Raw genomic sequence first — 16,404 nt, 5'->3', positions numbered from 1 at the left:
CACCCCACCCCCCCAGCCCTCCACCCCCCAGCCCTCCACCCCCCCAGCCCTCCACCCCCCAGCCCTCCACTCCCCCAGCCCTCCACCCCCCCAGCCCTCCACTCCCCCAGCCCTCCACTCCCCCAGCCCTCCACTCCCCCAGCCCTCCACTCCCCCAGCCCTCCACCCCCCCAGCCCTCCACTCCCCCAGCCCTCCACTCCCCCAGCCCTCCACCCCCCAGCCCTCCACTCCCCCAGCCCTCCACTCCCCCAGCCCTCCACTCCCCAAGCCCTCCACCCCCCCAGCCCTCCACCCCCCCAGCCCTCCACTCCCCCAGCCCTCCACTCCCCCAGCTCCCCAGCCCTCCACCCCCCCCCCCAGCTCCCCAGCCATCCATGTCCTAACCTCCCCAGAGCTTGGTCCTGGAGGGAAGGAGGTCCTGGGGGATGTGAAGCCTGTCCCTACCTAGTCCCTCTGACTGCAGCCCCAGTACGAGATGCAACGCTCTTCTCCGCTGTCTGACTGACCTGGTTCAGCGTTTGACCCCCTGAACCCCAGGAGGATAAATAAACAGTGACCTTTGACCTCCCGACCCCTGACCTTACAGACGCTGCCATGCCCCTCAGAGGACAAAACAGGCGCAGGATCATTTGCTAACTCGACACCTTGCAAAAATATAAGGAAAAAAATATATTTATACTAGCTGTTTCTTTTGTTTTGTTTGTTTTTAAAAAGACTGTTGTTGACGTTAAGATGACGAAGCACGACCTGTTTTAACGGCTACGCTCGCCGCTGTTGTCTGCCTGGTTGTTGTTTTTTATGATTTAGCAACTGGTGGGTGGATGGATGGATGAATGGATGGATGGATGGATGGATGGACTGACTTTCTTTTTTTACATGTCTAATTTTTACCAAGGGAGGGGGGATGAGCGATGGTGACTGGCTCTGTGGTCCCCCCCCCCCCTCCCCCCCCCACTATACCCCCTCCTCCCCCCTGCTCCCAACTCCCTGCACTGTCAGGGAAGAGGGCAAAAGGGGGGGTGAGGGGAGAGGGACTTCAGTGAAAGTTAGGTGACAGTCTTTGGTCCCCAGACTGTGATTGGTCTGGTCTGGCCAGACTCCCAGCCTACCGTCTAGACCAGACCAGGACTAGATCTCCATCTAGACCGGTCCAGGGGTCCCTTCCCTCTCCCCCGTTGGAGCAACGGAACTCTGAAGGGAGGATCCCATTACGGAACCATAATGGCACATCTCTGTGGAAACGCGCGCTGCAAAGCATCCTGGGAGTTTCTGTTCTCAATCTTTGTTCCTTATTTCAGAGAAGTCTCAAACGGTGTCTCCACACCCCAATAAAGAGACGTTTCCTTCTAGTTAGTTCTTCTGTTGGTTTGTTGAACTAAATTTGCATGTCTTTTTGCCACGTAAAAAAATACAATTCTGAACTGTTAAAGAGAAAAAAAGACTGAACTTACGATTAACCACTTTCATTCAGATCATATTTTTTATCTAACGTTGGTTGAGGGAACATTGAAACGGGTCAAATTTGATCCATTGTTAATTTTTCTTTTCTTTTTTTTGTCATGCAAGATCTCATTTCCTAATATCATATTTTGGTTAAATGTCTAATTGTTTCCCTTAAATAGAGGGAAAAAAGTATATATAAGTATATATATTTATCAGCAGGTAAGATTGCTGATAGCGAAATAAATACCATGGGGTACTGAAATTCTGTATAATCTTGTAAAAGCTATAATCAGATTTCTTTTGTGGTATGATGTACTAAAACATTTTTTCTGGCGGGGGTGGGGGGGCATTAGAATAATTGACTTGTGTTCTTAATTCCCTTCAATCTTATGAATAAAGACAATGCTTGTTTGTAGATGGTACTGACGTTTGTTTGCTGTAAACGATGCTGCTTAGAAGGTTCCAGAAAGAAAAGTGGAAGTGGTTAGAGGGAGTGAGGGATAGAGGGAAGGATAGAGGCAGGAGGGGACGGGTGTGTGTGTAGTATATAAATCTATTGGATCCAGCCGACACCATGCCTGACTATATGATATAACGCTCGGACCTGTTCTACTCCGTACCTTCCAGTCCTGGTGTAGTGTGGCGTCGCTCCATGTGAGATCCTGAATCGGACATACTTCCTATGAAACTATGGCATCTTCCTTTTTCTTCCGCTAGGGACGGATGTTTCTGGGCTGGGAGGAAGGGGGAGAACCCTGCAGCTGCTAGAGTAACCTGTGGTGTAGATTCCACCAAACAACACCTTTTTTCTGTTCCGTTAAGAGCTGTCTCGTGCATTCAAGCCGGTGTAAAAAAAACAAAAAACTCATCTTCAATGTATTATAGTAAATAAATGATTTTGAGAAAATGAGTTTTGGTTTTACTCCATAATGGTTTCAAATTAAAGTTTCAAATATTGATTGAAGTTCAGGGCTAAAAGTGCCATATTTGAGTTCAGATTAGGGAGAAAGAAGATCACCATCTGTTTTTATTTATTGAACCTTCATTTAGAAGGGAGTCATGCTGACAAGCAGCTTAGTTTGCAGATGAGCCCTGTAATTCCAAAAATACAGAACATACCAATATACTCTGAAATGCATTCAGTATCTGTATTGAGGGTTTCAGTTCAAACTCAGAGCAATAGGCCATCTTTTTTATTTTATCTAGCTGATATTGATTACTTGGCCTGGGTTGATGCTTTTCTGCGAACAAAAAGTTGCGGAAGTGCACCACCTACTGGACAGTGATGTAACAACGCAGTGTCTAAGTGAGGGAGGGTTAGGTGTAGAAGCCCAGCCTTAGCCAATGCTACCACCTGGCGACGGGCGCATATAGGCTCTTGTATAAGGTGTTTCGACGGTGTTTCATTAGAAATAATCAATAAGCTAGAGTCATTGTTTTAATGCACTGATTTTTTTTAAATGTAGCCCTACCTGTTATGTTATGTAAAAAAAAAAAAAAAAAGTAAGCCTACCTGTCAATGTTTTTTTGTTAGTTTGTGTTGGAGTGTATAGTGAGTTAGTGTTAGAGTTTCTCTAGTACATGAAAGGACTTGTCAGTCTGCTGGACACTGGACTCCGTTGGCTCTGATGTCTGTCTGCTACAGGAGGAGCGCTGAGGATCCTCCCTGGCGCCCCCCACTGGCCAACCGTAACACTGACAGCACAGATAGATCCTCTCAGGACCAAGCCACTCATCTCTTCATACCACACACACGCGCGCATATACGCACGCACGCACAAACACCTCCTGCCATTCTCTCTCTACCACTCCTCACCCCATCACTAGACAGGGAATAGGGGGAAACAAAACACTTTCTTTAAACCAATTCACCGACTCATGAGAAAAGAGCGTGTTGGGGTCCTGAGCTCCCTAATGCTCCTCTTATAACTCTCAATAAACACATCAGAAAACACAATCTCAGGGCATTTTATTGTCAAACTCTGCCGATGAACATCATGACCAGATTAAAGACACAATACTCATATTAGTAGAATGTTTAGATACAACATCCTGATCTATTCTAAGTAGCAGCACAGTCTCTGATCCAGGTAGAGTATGGTCCCATCCCAAACCAAACCCCCTGGGCCCATGTGGACATTCATGTAGGCTGGGAAGAGGGAAGCAATATGGTGGCAACTCTAACCAGCCAATCAGAGGACCAGACTGGAGATGTTTCTGTATTGCTTACACCTGATCTCCGCAAACATACAGTATAGAGGTTGGGGTTTGGGATGGACCCCATACTATGTGTGAGTGTGACCCTGGTGATGTCACAGTGACCCCACGGCCCCAGACAGGGACTCCAGCAGCTGGAAGTAGTTGTACTTGATGTCATACTCCATGTCATACCAGAAGTTCACTGTGAAAACAAGAAACGAGACAGCAGGTGAGTTTTGACGACAGCTTCTGATGAACATCACGTGTTTGTGTCTGTATGTGTTCATAACAGACCTGGCTCAATAATACACTTGGAGTGCGTTTGATTTACCTCCCCCAGTGTAATGAAACCACTGTATCAGTCCTTCAAGTGCCAGATATGAGGCAAATCAACACAGCTCATATGCGTTCATGTAATGGATCTATGTACCGGACCCAGGTGTGGTGTTGGTGGTGCTCTACAGGTACCTGCGATGCAGCCGTGAGACTGGCGGACGTGGTGGAACCAGAGAGAGGGGAGGTAGAGCATCTCTCCTGCCCTCACAGTGCAGTGGACTGGCCCAGCCAGCCGGTAGGCAGGGTAACGCTCTAGGTCTGGGTTCAGAGGGTCCAGAGGGATCCACGGCACCTAGGGGAGAGAGAGCTCTGAGGCCATGGTCAAACCCTCTCTGAGATGGGCCTCTGCTAAAAACTATGATAAACATGCATTTTCAAGGCAGGAAGCGCAGGGTGTGATCTTACCGGTGTCATTATGCTGTCATGTGAAATATATTGCATTCTCAAACTGAAGACAACATTCTACTGAGGGGCTTCCTGGCGCTTCCTGCCTTGAAAATGCATGTTTATCATAGTTTTTAGCAGAGGCCCATAGACCTCCATTATAAAGGGGGTGCGCGCACAGAGGAAACAGGAGCTAGCTTACTATTGCACAGATCGGTTAAATGTTAGTGTGTACGGATCAGTTTCATTGAGGACAAAGCGACATTTGAGCTAAACTTGCTATGACAGCGGCGTTCCCCTTTGAACACAGCAGGTGTAGTGCAGAAGTGGTCTGGTCAAGTGGTCAGTCTTGCTACCATTGCATTACATTAGTCATTTAGCAGACACTTTTATTCAAAGCGACTTACAATAATTGCATTTAATGTAGGTAGTCAGTGTACTACTACTCACAAGAGCTCTCAAGTGCATCTCCTTTCTATACAAGTGACTAAGAGCATAATCTAGTGCTGAAGCCAAAGTGCATGAGAAGCAAAATATAAATACAATAGGTGCCCTATCGATCGACGGCAGGGGCCTCAGTGACAGGGCAGCCACTTGCCCCAAGGTAGCAGAGCGAAGCGGTCGAGAGGGGGTATAGGATTTGACCATGGCCTGGCGGTAGGAGGGGGCTGTTCCTTTCATTGCCCTGTAGGCTAGTGCCAGAGTTTTAAACTGGATGCGAGCCGCTACAGGGAGCCAGTGTAGAGAATGGAAAAGGGAAGTTGTGTGGGAGAACTTGGGGTGGTTGAATACCAGATGAGCAGGAGATTTCTGAACAAGTTCCAGCGGTTTAATGGCTGACGCCAGGGCCCCAGCGAGGAGGGAGTTGCAGTAGTCCAGGCGGGAGATGACCAGGGGGAATCGTCCTGATGTTGTAGAGCAGGAATTGGCAGGAGCGTGTGACAGATGTGATATGTGCCGAGAACGACAGTTGGTCGTCCAGGGTCACACCCAGATTCTTTGCAGTCCGGGTCGGTGTCACCACTGTGTTTTCAATAGTGATGGCCAGGTCCTGGTGCGGGCAGTCCTTCCCCAGGAGGAACAGCAGCTCAGTCTTGTCCAGGTTGAGCTTGAGGTGATGCGACACCATCCACTCAGAGATGTCAGTTGGGTGTCATTGGCATAGCAATGATAGGAGAAGCCATGCAAGCGAATGACAGAATCCAGGGATGTAGTGTAGAGAGAAAAAGGGAGAGGACCCAGGACAGACCCTTGTGGAACCCCCGTAGTCAGACTACACGGTTCCGACATCGACCCCATCGACTACAACCCACCTTGTCTGAGTCTGTCTCATCCACCACCTCAAAGCCTCCATCGTCTGTCTGCCTGTACACTGCTGGCTGGTACTGCTCTGTGAGGAGTAATATAGGACTGGTTAGTCCATCTGCTCCGCAAACACACACACCTACACATTCCTTTTTAAACGATAAGCTCCATGTGTAACCATGCAGCCCTGTGTACTGTATATCAACACAGGGTCCATCACACACACACACACACACACACACACACACACACAAAGACACACACACACATCTCTCACCATAGGGGATGAAGGGGCGGTCAGTAGGAGGGAGCAGGATGAACTGTTTCTCTCCAGATATGACACAGTACAGGTTCTCATAGTGGTCCTTATGCACTGGAAAACACACAGGCTGCCTTTACAACACTGGGCACTCACACATATTATCCACTTGTAGATACTCTAAGTTTATGTCAGCCATTTGTCAGTGTGACTCCAACACAGACACCACTTCTACTTACTGGATGTGACTGCGCTTGCTTCTCCTAGCCAGAAGTTCACAGCATCTGGTAACTTCCCTGGAAAAGGAAAGGAGGTATGCTTTGAAATCCATGTGTGTGAGGTGTACAACATCAGAGAAAAGGATGGACAGGATGGACTCTAAAAATTTTTCCTTCCTTCCTTCCTCGAAGCAATCACTGATCTAACACGATCGTATCTCAAAACAAGCTTTTCACCGCATAGGAGAGTCATGTTAGATCAGCAATTTCTCCACGAAAGAGATGTGTTTCAGGCCAGGAACTCAAGTAGGGGCCCCAACCCACCGAGGGCTTCACTCATCCAGGGTATGTGAGGCTCCACGTCCCCCGTCAGTTCCGGGAGCTCCTCTGTCAGGTTGGAGCACTGTTTCTGGACGTAGAACACTCCTCTGCTCTCCGTCTTCCCCTCCAGCACATCCAGCAGGGATGAGAAGGTCATCCTCTGTTCCTCAGGCATCACAAACCTGTCCCCGTTCACCGCGTCTGCATAGCCATTCGGCGTAACCGCCACACTGATGACCTTTGAACCCACCACCTCCCTGAAATGGAGAAAAACAGGACCAAACAGGAGATGTTGGCACATGACTACATACAGCTGTGGGATACAATCAAGCGATGTGTGAGCATTAAAGCTATGTTCCAACTAGTTTTCTTTTGACTTTCAATAGCTATTACATTCACGATGAACGAGCTTTCACACTTTCAATCGATATTAAATTCAGTCATGTGTGGCTGAATTCAGTGTGAGAAACCAGAGAGTCAGTGTCACACACCTGAGTAGGGATGGGAATTGATAACATTTTATTTATGCCAATGCCATTACCGATTCTGCTTATCGGTCCGATTCTTTATCTATTCCCTTATTGATTCCTGACCAATTTTCAGTGTGGAGAAAGAGTAGGCCCACACAGATTTTCAGCTGTTTTATTATCTCTGAGTCTGTGTAGAAACAGAGTAGAAAAAAGGCATGCATGTCTACCTAATAACATTTATTTTGAACATGTTAACATGAATTACAATGCTCCTTATCTTTTCCTTTTAAACAGCGTAGACATAGGACATCATTGTTTTGCAATGAGCAAAAAGAAAAACATGATGCCTGAATTGAAAAAAAGAACTGATAATCTTGGAGGCATGCATGAGTTTACGGTTCCGATTCTCTAACGGTTCCGGTTCTCGATTTCCGCCCCTAAACCTGAGATAGGCGGGGCTCCACTTGGACAGAGCTGGCCAGTGACTAGAGACTAGTGGAGCCTCGCCTACATCGACACAGGTCATGCGTTCTCAGACTAGTGTAAATGTCTAAGCAGTGAGATTCCACTTGGACAGAGCTGGCCAGTGTCACACACCTGAGATAGGCGGGGTTCCACTTGGACAGAGCTGGCCAGTGACTGAGAGCGTTGCGGATGATGCAGGGCTTGTTTGGAGCAATCCATTCGCGGTAGAACTCAAGCGGGGACGGCGGGTGCTCTAGGTAAGGCACTGCTCCATTCAAGTACAGTTCTGAATATAGGCGAATAAGCAACATGTTATAGGAGACCAGGGTTTCTTGAAATTAGTCGCAGTCATTTTTTATCAACTATGTATTTCAGATGAAAAACGAGAACTTCAACTCACCACGTGCCTCCTGGGGAAAGTCTCTCAAGCACTGTTTCACTGCATCTGTATTTTCTGCCATGAAATTGGATGTCCGAGTAGTCGTTCAATGATTAAAAAACATGTCAGCGCATGCCAACCCTCGAATTATTAATTTACTTCTACTTCAAACGCCTAAAATTCACGATCATCGTTTAAAACAGATGCAGTACGCATATTTGTCCGAGAAATGTCAAAGTTGAATACACGTCTTTGTTTACCTCTAGTACGCATGCGCTGCCTTCTTTTGCAGCTCTCCGATGTGGAAATGTCTCCTTCTGCTGGACGGAGTCAGTGAGCATTCCTAACCCATCTTTCATTCTGCAGTTCGAGCCTCGGAACTGCTCTAGATTGGCGTGTAACAACCTCTAACAACTAGTAAGTGTTTTGCCACTTGCACATTTTTGAGCGCATTTCGCAGATATTCCTAAGATATTTTTGCTCAGCATTCAGACCACCTGTCCGTCGCTTCTAAGCTATGCTCTTGAACATCACACCTGTTGCCTATCCAGCTTGATACCTGTCAATCAAGAAACGCTGCCAAGAACGCCGTTAGACTAATGTGATCTGAACACAAATCCTCCTCGGTCTATGTCTGTGTGATAGATGATGAATGACGAGGCTACATTAGAGAATTATTTTGATGATTCCATTGCAAACGTAAGTAGCGCATCTCTGCTGTCGGGTCCAAAGCTACAGATGAAGTCAAAGTGTACGAAGTAGGCTACGCGTCCCATTTGTGGGACTAATGGATTTCTCTGAACATAAATCCCGTATTTATTGCCTTTACAAAGCATTGACATCGATGACAGCATCAGAAGAGAGAACTTAATTTGGGCGCAGACCGAAACCTTTTTCTGGCTTAATAAGGCAGATATTTAAGCCTTCTTTGTCATTAATAAGGAGTGAACTAAATATGATGGATTAATAATGTAGGCTATCACCAATAATATTGTTTACATAGCCTACATTTCAATGTCCTCATCGTGGGATTCTTATCTTTTCTCAGGTGTCTGATCATGTCTGGTGTTTCTCACCTCTCTCTTTCTCATGATGATCTCAGGATGCCAATGAGTTTCTGTTTGAAGGGGACCTGGGTTTGCAGGGCCCCCCCCAGCTCCAGAACCCCTCACTGCTGTCCTCTGTGACTGAGAGCCAGGAGAATGATCTTGGGGAGGATCTGGACCTCAGCTTCCTGCCTGAAGAGCTCACTACCCAGGAAGAGCCAGCCGGGCACTCCTCCTCCAACGAGAATGCTGCGGCCAACCTGTCGCAGGACAGTGGCTTCTTCGGGCACTACGGGTCCCAGGACTACAGGTCCCAGGCACCAGGGGATACGATGGCGATGCCGGGGGCCTCCCTCTGCTGCCCGATGACCCCAATGACCCCTATGACCCCCATGGCGATGGTGCCTGAGAGTTCCGGAATCATTCCCCAGTTACAGTAGGTGGAGTTGGGGTGTTTTTACAGGATAATCAACTGTAATATATATATATAATTATAATTTAATTATAATTTATAAAAGTTCCTGTGTGAGCCCCGTGTATTTGTGCGTGTGTCTGTGTGTGCGTGCATGTGCACTCTGGCACAGAAATATTGTTTCCACAGTGAACCTCGCTTGTCCACTGAACCTCAAATCAATCGCCCTTCAAGCACGGAATGCAGAATACAACCCTAAGGTATCCATAAGTTAAATAACCTTCTCATTGAAAACAGCTGTAGTCTAGTCACCATTAGAAACTTTCACTTAGCATAGCTGCATCCCGAGGACAGCAGTACCACTACCAGAACTGTACTGAAGCTAATCATACAATAACAACCCTGTTTTCCAGCGCTTTGCGGCAGTGATTATGAGGATCCGGGAGCCCAGGACCACAGCTCTCATCTTCAGCTCAGGGAAGATGGTCTGTACTGGGGCCAAGAGGTGACAGACCACCAGAGTACCCGACCTTTGTCCAGGGGGGCACAGGTATTCGCAGGGGTCCCGGACAGACCATGACAGGGACGGATTTTAAATTAATCTATGTTTTAGCTAATTATGCCTCCGTCCGTCCGATGCTTGTTAATGCAATATCTCGGGAACGCATTGACGGAATTTCTTCCCCTTTGGTACAAATGTTCACTCAAGGATAAACTCCTTAGATTGTGGGGTTCAAAGGTCAAAGTTCACTGACCTCACAAAAGGTGTTTTTGGCCTGCTGAACACGATATCTCAAGAATGGCTTGACAGAATTTGTAAGTATTTGGCCAAATGTCCAGTTGGACTTAATTAGATTAATTCGATTTTGGTATTCAAATGTCAAAGGTCAAGGTCACCGTGAAATCACAAAAGGCACTTTTGAACGCTAACGCTAATCCTAATGATAATGCTAGCTACCACAAGAGGCAGTGGTCCGAGAACATCAAAAGAAAAAGACTCCACAGATTTCGGCAGTGGATAGTGGGTTGTGAGTTCAATCCTTGGTGTGGACATACCAAGGTACCGTGACATATTTTGTCACTGGATGTTATAGAAGTTATGTAACGAGCATGGGTCATATTTGTTAATTATAGACCCTTTTACAGCCTAGTCAGCTGTAAAAGGTATGCGTGCGCATTCTTGAAACAGTAGCAGAGGAAGACAGACGAAATCGCCATTATTAAGCGTACGGACTGGACTGAGGACATCATCAAAAATGGTAAGTTATTTTGACTACCTGGTTTCACTGGAATGTCTGGTTGAAATGTAGCCCTTCTCAGTCTCGTTGTCGCATTCCGCTCACTAATGCCAGACAACAGTCCTTTGCTGGTCCATTCACTTTGCCGTCAAAATAAATCGGTGTCGGCCTAGCCCTTTTCAGTCCTGTTGTCGCATGCTCGCTCATGCCAGACAACGGTCCTTTCCCGCTCCATTCACTTCGCCGTCAAAATAAATAGGTGTCGGCCTATTTATGAGAGGCGCTCATATTTACAAGTGTCAGATAAACATGAAACTTAACTTACCTAAGCAAAAGGGTCTATTTAAACAAATGCTGGGTTTCGAAGCCTCGGCACTACCATTAAATAACTTTTTAGACGCGTTCTGTCCGAGTGAAGCTTGATAGCACCGCCACCACCACAGAAGAAGACTACCTCGGAAAAATAAATTAAATCGGACAGAACGCGTCTAAAGCTATTTAATGGTAGCACCGAGGCTTCAAAACCCAGTATAGACGAGGTGTTCAATTGCTCGTGTTGTCAGGTGTTGGTTCAAGTGTACAGTGGTGCAGAGTCAGTTGTTTATAGTATTCTGGTTGTACTATATATAGGCCCTCACTCTAATTATAACAATGGCACACATGCCACCCCCTGGACCAACAAGTGAACACGTGACACCTTGCTCCTTGTCTATACAATTGAATAGACAACTGACTATGCACCACTGTACACTCGGAACACTCGAACCAACACCTGACAACACTTGAGCAATTGAACACCTTGTCTATACAACAGACAACTGACTCTACTACTGTATACATGTGCATTACATGCCTCTCTTCTTCTTTACAAAGATGGTCACAACCACAACATGTCCTGAGAGCACATGCAAAATAACAACTTATGGCTACTTTTAATGTGCATGTCTGTATGTTTAATAAAGCATTTAGGAAAAGTTTCAATCAAGACTTGAGTATTACCTATTCTGTTAAGTACTATGTTTACAATTGTTCATTCATGATATTATTATATTGATATTATTTACCTTTCAAGTCTGCCTACACTTAGGTTACTTAGCTAAGAACCATTTTAATTACAATTTACTTCTAAGGACAATATATATATCTTATATCTTCATATCAATATAATATCAAGATCCTAGTAGATGTCAAAATAACACACTGTGTCCTGGGTCTACTTATTCACCACCTAAAGGGAAGTGCAAAACAGCAAGTCAGGACCTTTATCCAGAAACAAAAGTTAAACCCGTTGCAGCAAAATAGCTAACATTACAGGAATCATCAATGTAACTGCTTTAGCCACTGACCGCTACCATTAATGTTATGGAAGCTGCTGCTAGTTGTTGTGAGCCCATGAGCTTACTGGCTATCCCGCTCTCATTGTGCTGGATTAGCATTGGAAGCATTGGAACTGATGTGTCCAGGTGACAAGACCCATCTTTATTTATCAGACATTACCGTCCTACCAGTCCTGCACAGAAACAAGCCAGCCAACACACATAAGCCAGGCTGGACCTGGCCTGGTTCTAGTTTTAACATAAAATACTGATTGAATACCGAGCTGCCAGCCAATAGAAATACTGCCCCGAATAGAACCCCGCCCCTAACGTTCCTGCTGCCTACTCATCTGCAATGAGCTGCAGCTTTGCCCAAAATTAGTGCCGCTGCCCTGTCTGAACTGTTACCTCGCGCCAGCCTGCTATAGAATTATTTTGCCGTTGCGCAGCTTTGCCCAACATTAGTGCATTCTATTGTCCACCCAACAGTAGTAGCTAGCTAGCTTGCAAACAATCGCCAAACCAAGTCTAATGGGACTTGCCTAACACAACATGTCCACTATGTTCTGGGGGTGGAGACTGGCATATAATGGGCTAAATGACCAATTACTGATTGCTCCAACGGGTATCAAGATCAGCATTAATTAATTGGATGGGCAAAGATGGAGTGATGGCAGATGTACAGTATTTAGTGTCCTGCTCAATGTGTGTCAAAGTCAACTGTTGACTTTATTATATGTAATAATCTGTGGAAGTAGGGCAGATTTTAAACAGCCTGAATATTATTATAATAAACTAGACATTTTTGTTTTTATTAAATACAAAAAGAATGGGAGGAGAAATACATAGGTTCTTGATTGATTTTACTTTTACCTCGGTCCCTAACTAAGAATGCCGAATGTGAATATCTGTTCAATGTCAATATGAAAACAGCTTTACTTTGTGTCCAGCTACTGTAACTGTCGCCACTGCAAGCTCCAAGTCCAGTTTTTCAGATGTGCTGAATGTTATGCTGTGCAGGATGGACAGGGTTCCACGCAAACCCCTCATTTATGGTTGTTTGCACGTGATGTAACCGAGTGAAACTGAGTCCTTGTCGGTCCTGAGTAGGTAGCGATTTGTTGGTTAAACTCACTCCCCCACTGTAAATGCATACCATCCACCCACGCTGATGGAAGAGCTACTGTCGTTTTTCTTTGCCGTAGCTGGTTAAAACATGTCTGTCCCGCGGGATTCTAACCCAGGTTGGAATCTCACCCATGGGCATGCCAAAGCTGATGGGTTACACTGACATACAGTAATTCATGTAATTACTTTGCAATAAGTTAATTAACAACATGCACAATCTGTTAGACTGAACAAACGCAATTAAGCGCATGTACTTTTTGGGGGATCTTAGTAAATCAAGCCCATTATATTTATGCACAACTTTCACAGCTCAAGCCTCTTTCTCTCTCCCTCTTTCTCTTCTCTTTGAATTCCAACGTGGAGTATAAACTCTGCACACTACATATTGTATTGATATTTCTGACCCAGTTTCTTCCTGTCCTGTCTTGTGCGGCCTGACCAGTGAGGAGATGTCTCGCCTGGCGGCCCGTAAGTACGCCCGTGTGGTGCAGAAGCTGGGCTTCCCAGCTAAGTTCCTGGACTTCAAGATCCAGAACATGGTGGGCAGCTGTGACGTCTGCTTCCCCATCCGGCTGGAGGGCCTGGTGCTTACCCACCAGCAGTTCAGCAGGTACACCAGCTACAGTAGAGCACAGTTCTGCAAGTACACCAGCTACAGTAGAACACAGTTCAGCAGGTACACCAGCTACAGTAAAATACAGTTCAGCAGGTATGGTAGCTACAGTAGAAAAGCGTAGAATATAGTTCAGCAGGTACACCAGCTACAGTAGAACACAGTTCCGCAGGTAGACTCGCTCCAGTAGAACACAGTTCCGCAGGTAGACTCGCTCCAGTAGAACACAGTTCAGCAGGTACAGCTACAGTAGAACACAGTTCCGCAGGTAGACTCGCTCCAGTAGAACACAGTTCCGCAGGTAGACTCGCTCCAGTAGAACACAGTTCAGCAGGTACAGCTACAGTAGAACACAGTTCCGCAGGTAGACTCGCTCCAGTAGAACACAGTTCCGCAGGTAGACTCGCTCCAGTAGAACACAGTTCCGCAGGTAGACTCTCTCCAGTAGAACACAGTTCAGCAGGTACAGCTACAGTAGAACACAGTTCAGCAGGTACACTAGCTACAGCAGAGTAGAACACTGTTCAGCAGGTACACTACAGTAGAACACTGTTCAGCTGGTACCCCAGTCTTAACAAGGATGGAGGTTAAGCTAACAAGCTAGCCATAGACATAAGCGTTAAACCCACTAATCCATTCGTCCGCTGGCCTCTCTGTAACTGAATGCTTCATGCGTCCCTCCCCTCTAGCTATGAGCCAGAGCTGTTTCCTGGCTTGATCTACCGCATGGTGAAACCACGCATCGTCCTACTGATCTTTGTTTCCGGAAAGGTGGTGTTGACAGGTATGTAGAGTACTGGAGTTTGTCATGCAAATGTTCGCAGTCACTGATAAAACGTGATAAGAGTGGAGCAACGCTTGAATAGCAAAGGATATCTGAACAAAGGATATCTGAAGATCATTGCCTATCAGGTTCATCCCTTCATGTCAACAGTGTAGCCTATCCATCCAATTGTTTTTCAGCAGGATAATGTCCTACTGTATGCCACAAGGCTAAAATTGTCCAGGAATGGTTCCACAAACATGACCCCGTGAATTCAGCTTAATGCAGTGGCCTGCCCAGTCCCCAGATCTCAATCCAATCGAACATCTGTGGCATGAGATGCAACAAGCTCTTCAGAGTAGAGATTCAGCATTGGAGTCAGCGTGGGCCGGTGTTGCACCCAAAATGGTGACCACGGTTATGTGTGACCTCGCACATCCTGATGGCTGCTGTCAGAAATGGTGACTTGTTTGCTGCAGGCTCTGTGATGATCCCAGACATGACTACTACTTTTGTCCCCAAAAAAGATGAGAGGATAGCAAGTTGCAATAGGATATGTGAGGTCACATTATGGTGGTCACTATTTTCAGTGCAACACCGGCATCGCTGTGGAACATCTTCGACACCTTGTTGAGTCCATGCCCCAAATAATGAGGGCAAATGTGGGTGCAATATTAGGAAGGCGTGTTTTTTTCTACACTCAGTTCACTTCACATGCCAGATGGTTTGCTTCGCATAACCAACTGGCTTCGCATAACCATCTGGGAACTCTCTGTTGGAAACTGTTTGGAAAAGGGCAGGCACTTTCAAAAATACGTGGCAGGTGATTGGATGAACCATCAATCTATCACCAACACTAACTTCAATCGCTCCTCACTCTCATCACACCTAAATCCGCCCAGCATAGCGGTTTGTATTCCTAATAGAATGCTGATTGTGCCCGATCACAAAACGATCTAGCCAAACGGATGTCTGTAGAGAGTGTCCATACTGATTTGTGAGAAAAACAATGTGAGCTCGCGAGATCAGGATGGTCTCACGAAGATACTTCGAACATCCCACAGATGTTTGTTTATATTGAGATCTGGAGACTGGGCGGGCCACTACATTAAAGGGCAACGATCGTTGTTGGTGCCGAGAATATTGTCGTCGTCATTCGTCAGCAACAATCCGATCGTAGCGCAGAGAATGTGAGCCGGAGAATAGCCAGTCTGCGCGCTGGCCTGTGCGCATGCGTGCTGGAGCAAGTGGGGAAAGGCGTGTAAAGATCATATTACAGAGGCTAAAGACCCCGTATTTGAAAACCACAACAATGCCTCGCGTTGAGGAATCTCAACTGTCGATTCATTCAATCTGATTGATGAAAACAGCCGTTTAGCGGCCGAAAATGGATTTTGAGAAACTGCATTCTCGGTGCCCCGATCACCGTCATTACATGGATATACTGGCTCGCGCTGGATTTTAAATTTCTTCTACAGGCCTCCGAACTACACAAAAGTGATCTCGGTGAGTCAAACTTCTTATAATATGTCGTAAATAAGGTCCAGGTTGTCAAAAACGAGCATTGCCCTTTAAGCTGAATTCAGTGTCATGTTAGCCTTGTGGCATAGGGCATTTTCCTGGTGTAAAACTCCATTGCCAGATGGATACACTGCTGCCATGAACGGATGCGCCTGATTGGCAATAATCAGTTGTCCTGTGCCATTCAAGCGTTGCTTCACTTTTATCAAGGGGCCCAGTGTGTGCCATAAAAACAGACCCCACACCAGCTTTCACCTGGATTCACCTGCTGGTCGGTTTACTGTCGAATTCAGCCACCGTGGTTGTGTGACTACAATTTGTGTTGGAGATTGAAATGTGTGATTTGCTGATTGATAGTGCTTTATTTTATCTATATATCATTATAAACCACGTATTATGTTTTATATACGGAATGTCTTATTCAGTTGACAATGATATTGGCCGGTTATCTAACCCTGATTCCAGGGGCAAAGGAACGTGGTGAGATCTATGAGGCCTTCGAGAACATCTACCCAATTCTGAAGGGATTCAGGAAGCAGTGAAGTTATGAAGCAGCTAACACAATGCACTCACCATGCAAATTTGTG

General features: G+C 46.1%; 2 protein-coding genes across 2 annotated transcripts; one reads left to right on the top strand and one right to left on the bottom strand.

The window, feature by feature from the left end:
* Positions 1-3,459: 3,459 nt before the first annotated feature.
* On the bottom strand, positions 3,460-8,025 carry jmjd7 (jumonji domain containing 7). Its single transcript, XM_084439165.1, has 8 exons — positions 7,802-8,025; positions 7,534-7,687; positions 6,470-6,723; positions 6,167-6,223; positions 5,946-6,041; positions 5,677-5,753; positions 4,112-4,271; positions 3,460-3,845 (listed from the first exon to the last, which is right to left on the bottom strand). The coding sequence occupies exons 1-8, from the start codon at positions 7,860-7,862 to the stop codon at positions 3,757-3,759; spliced, it is 948 nt and encodes a 315-aa protein (XP_084295291.1). The 5' UTR covers positions 7,863-8,025; the 3' UTR covers positions 3,460-3,756.
* A 1,046-nt stretch (positions 8,026-9,071) lies between these two features.
* tbpl2 (TATA box binding protein like 2) lies at positions 9,072-16,404 on the top strand. The gene is made up of 6 exons (XM_084439166.1): positions 9,072-9,262; positions 9,411-9,498; positions 9,652-9,743; positions 13,363-13,530; positions 14,223-14,317; positions 16,283-16,404. Exons 1-6 carry the CDS (start codon positions 9,159-9,161, stop codon positions 16,357-16,359), a joined length of 624 nt encoding a protein of 207 aa, XP_084295292.1. The 5' UTR covers positions 9,072-9,158; the 3' UTR covers positions 16,360-16,404.

The sequence above is a fragment of the Borostomias antarcticus genome, assembly GCF_949987555.1.
Source record: "Borostomias antarcticus genome assembly, chromosome: 5".
NCBI lineage: Eukaryota > Metazoa > Chordata > Actinopteri > Stomiiformes > Stomiidae > Borostomias > Borostomias antarcticus.
The sequence above is the reverse complement of the archived record's forward strand: the minus strand, read 5'-3'. Positions and strand labels throughout refer to the sequence as shown.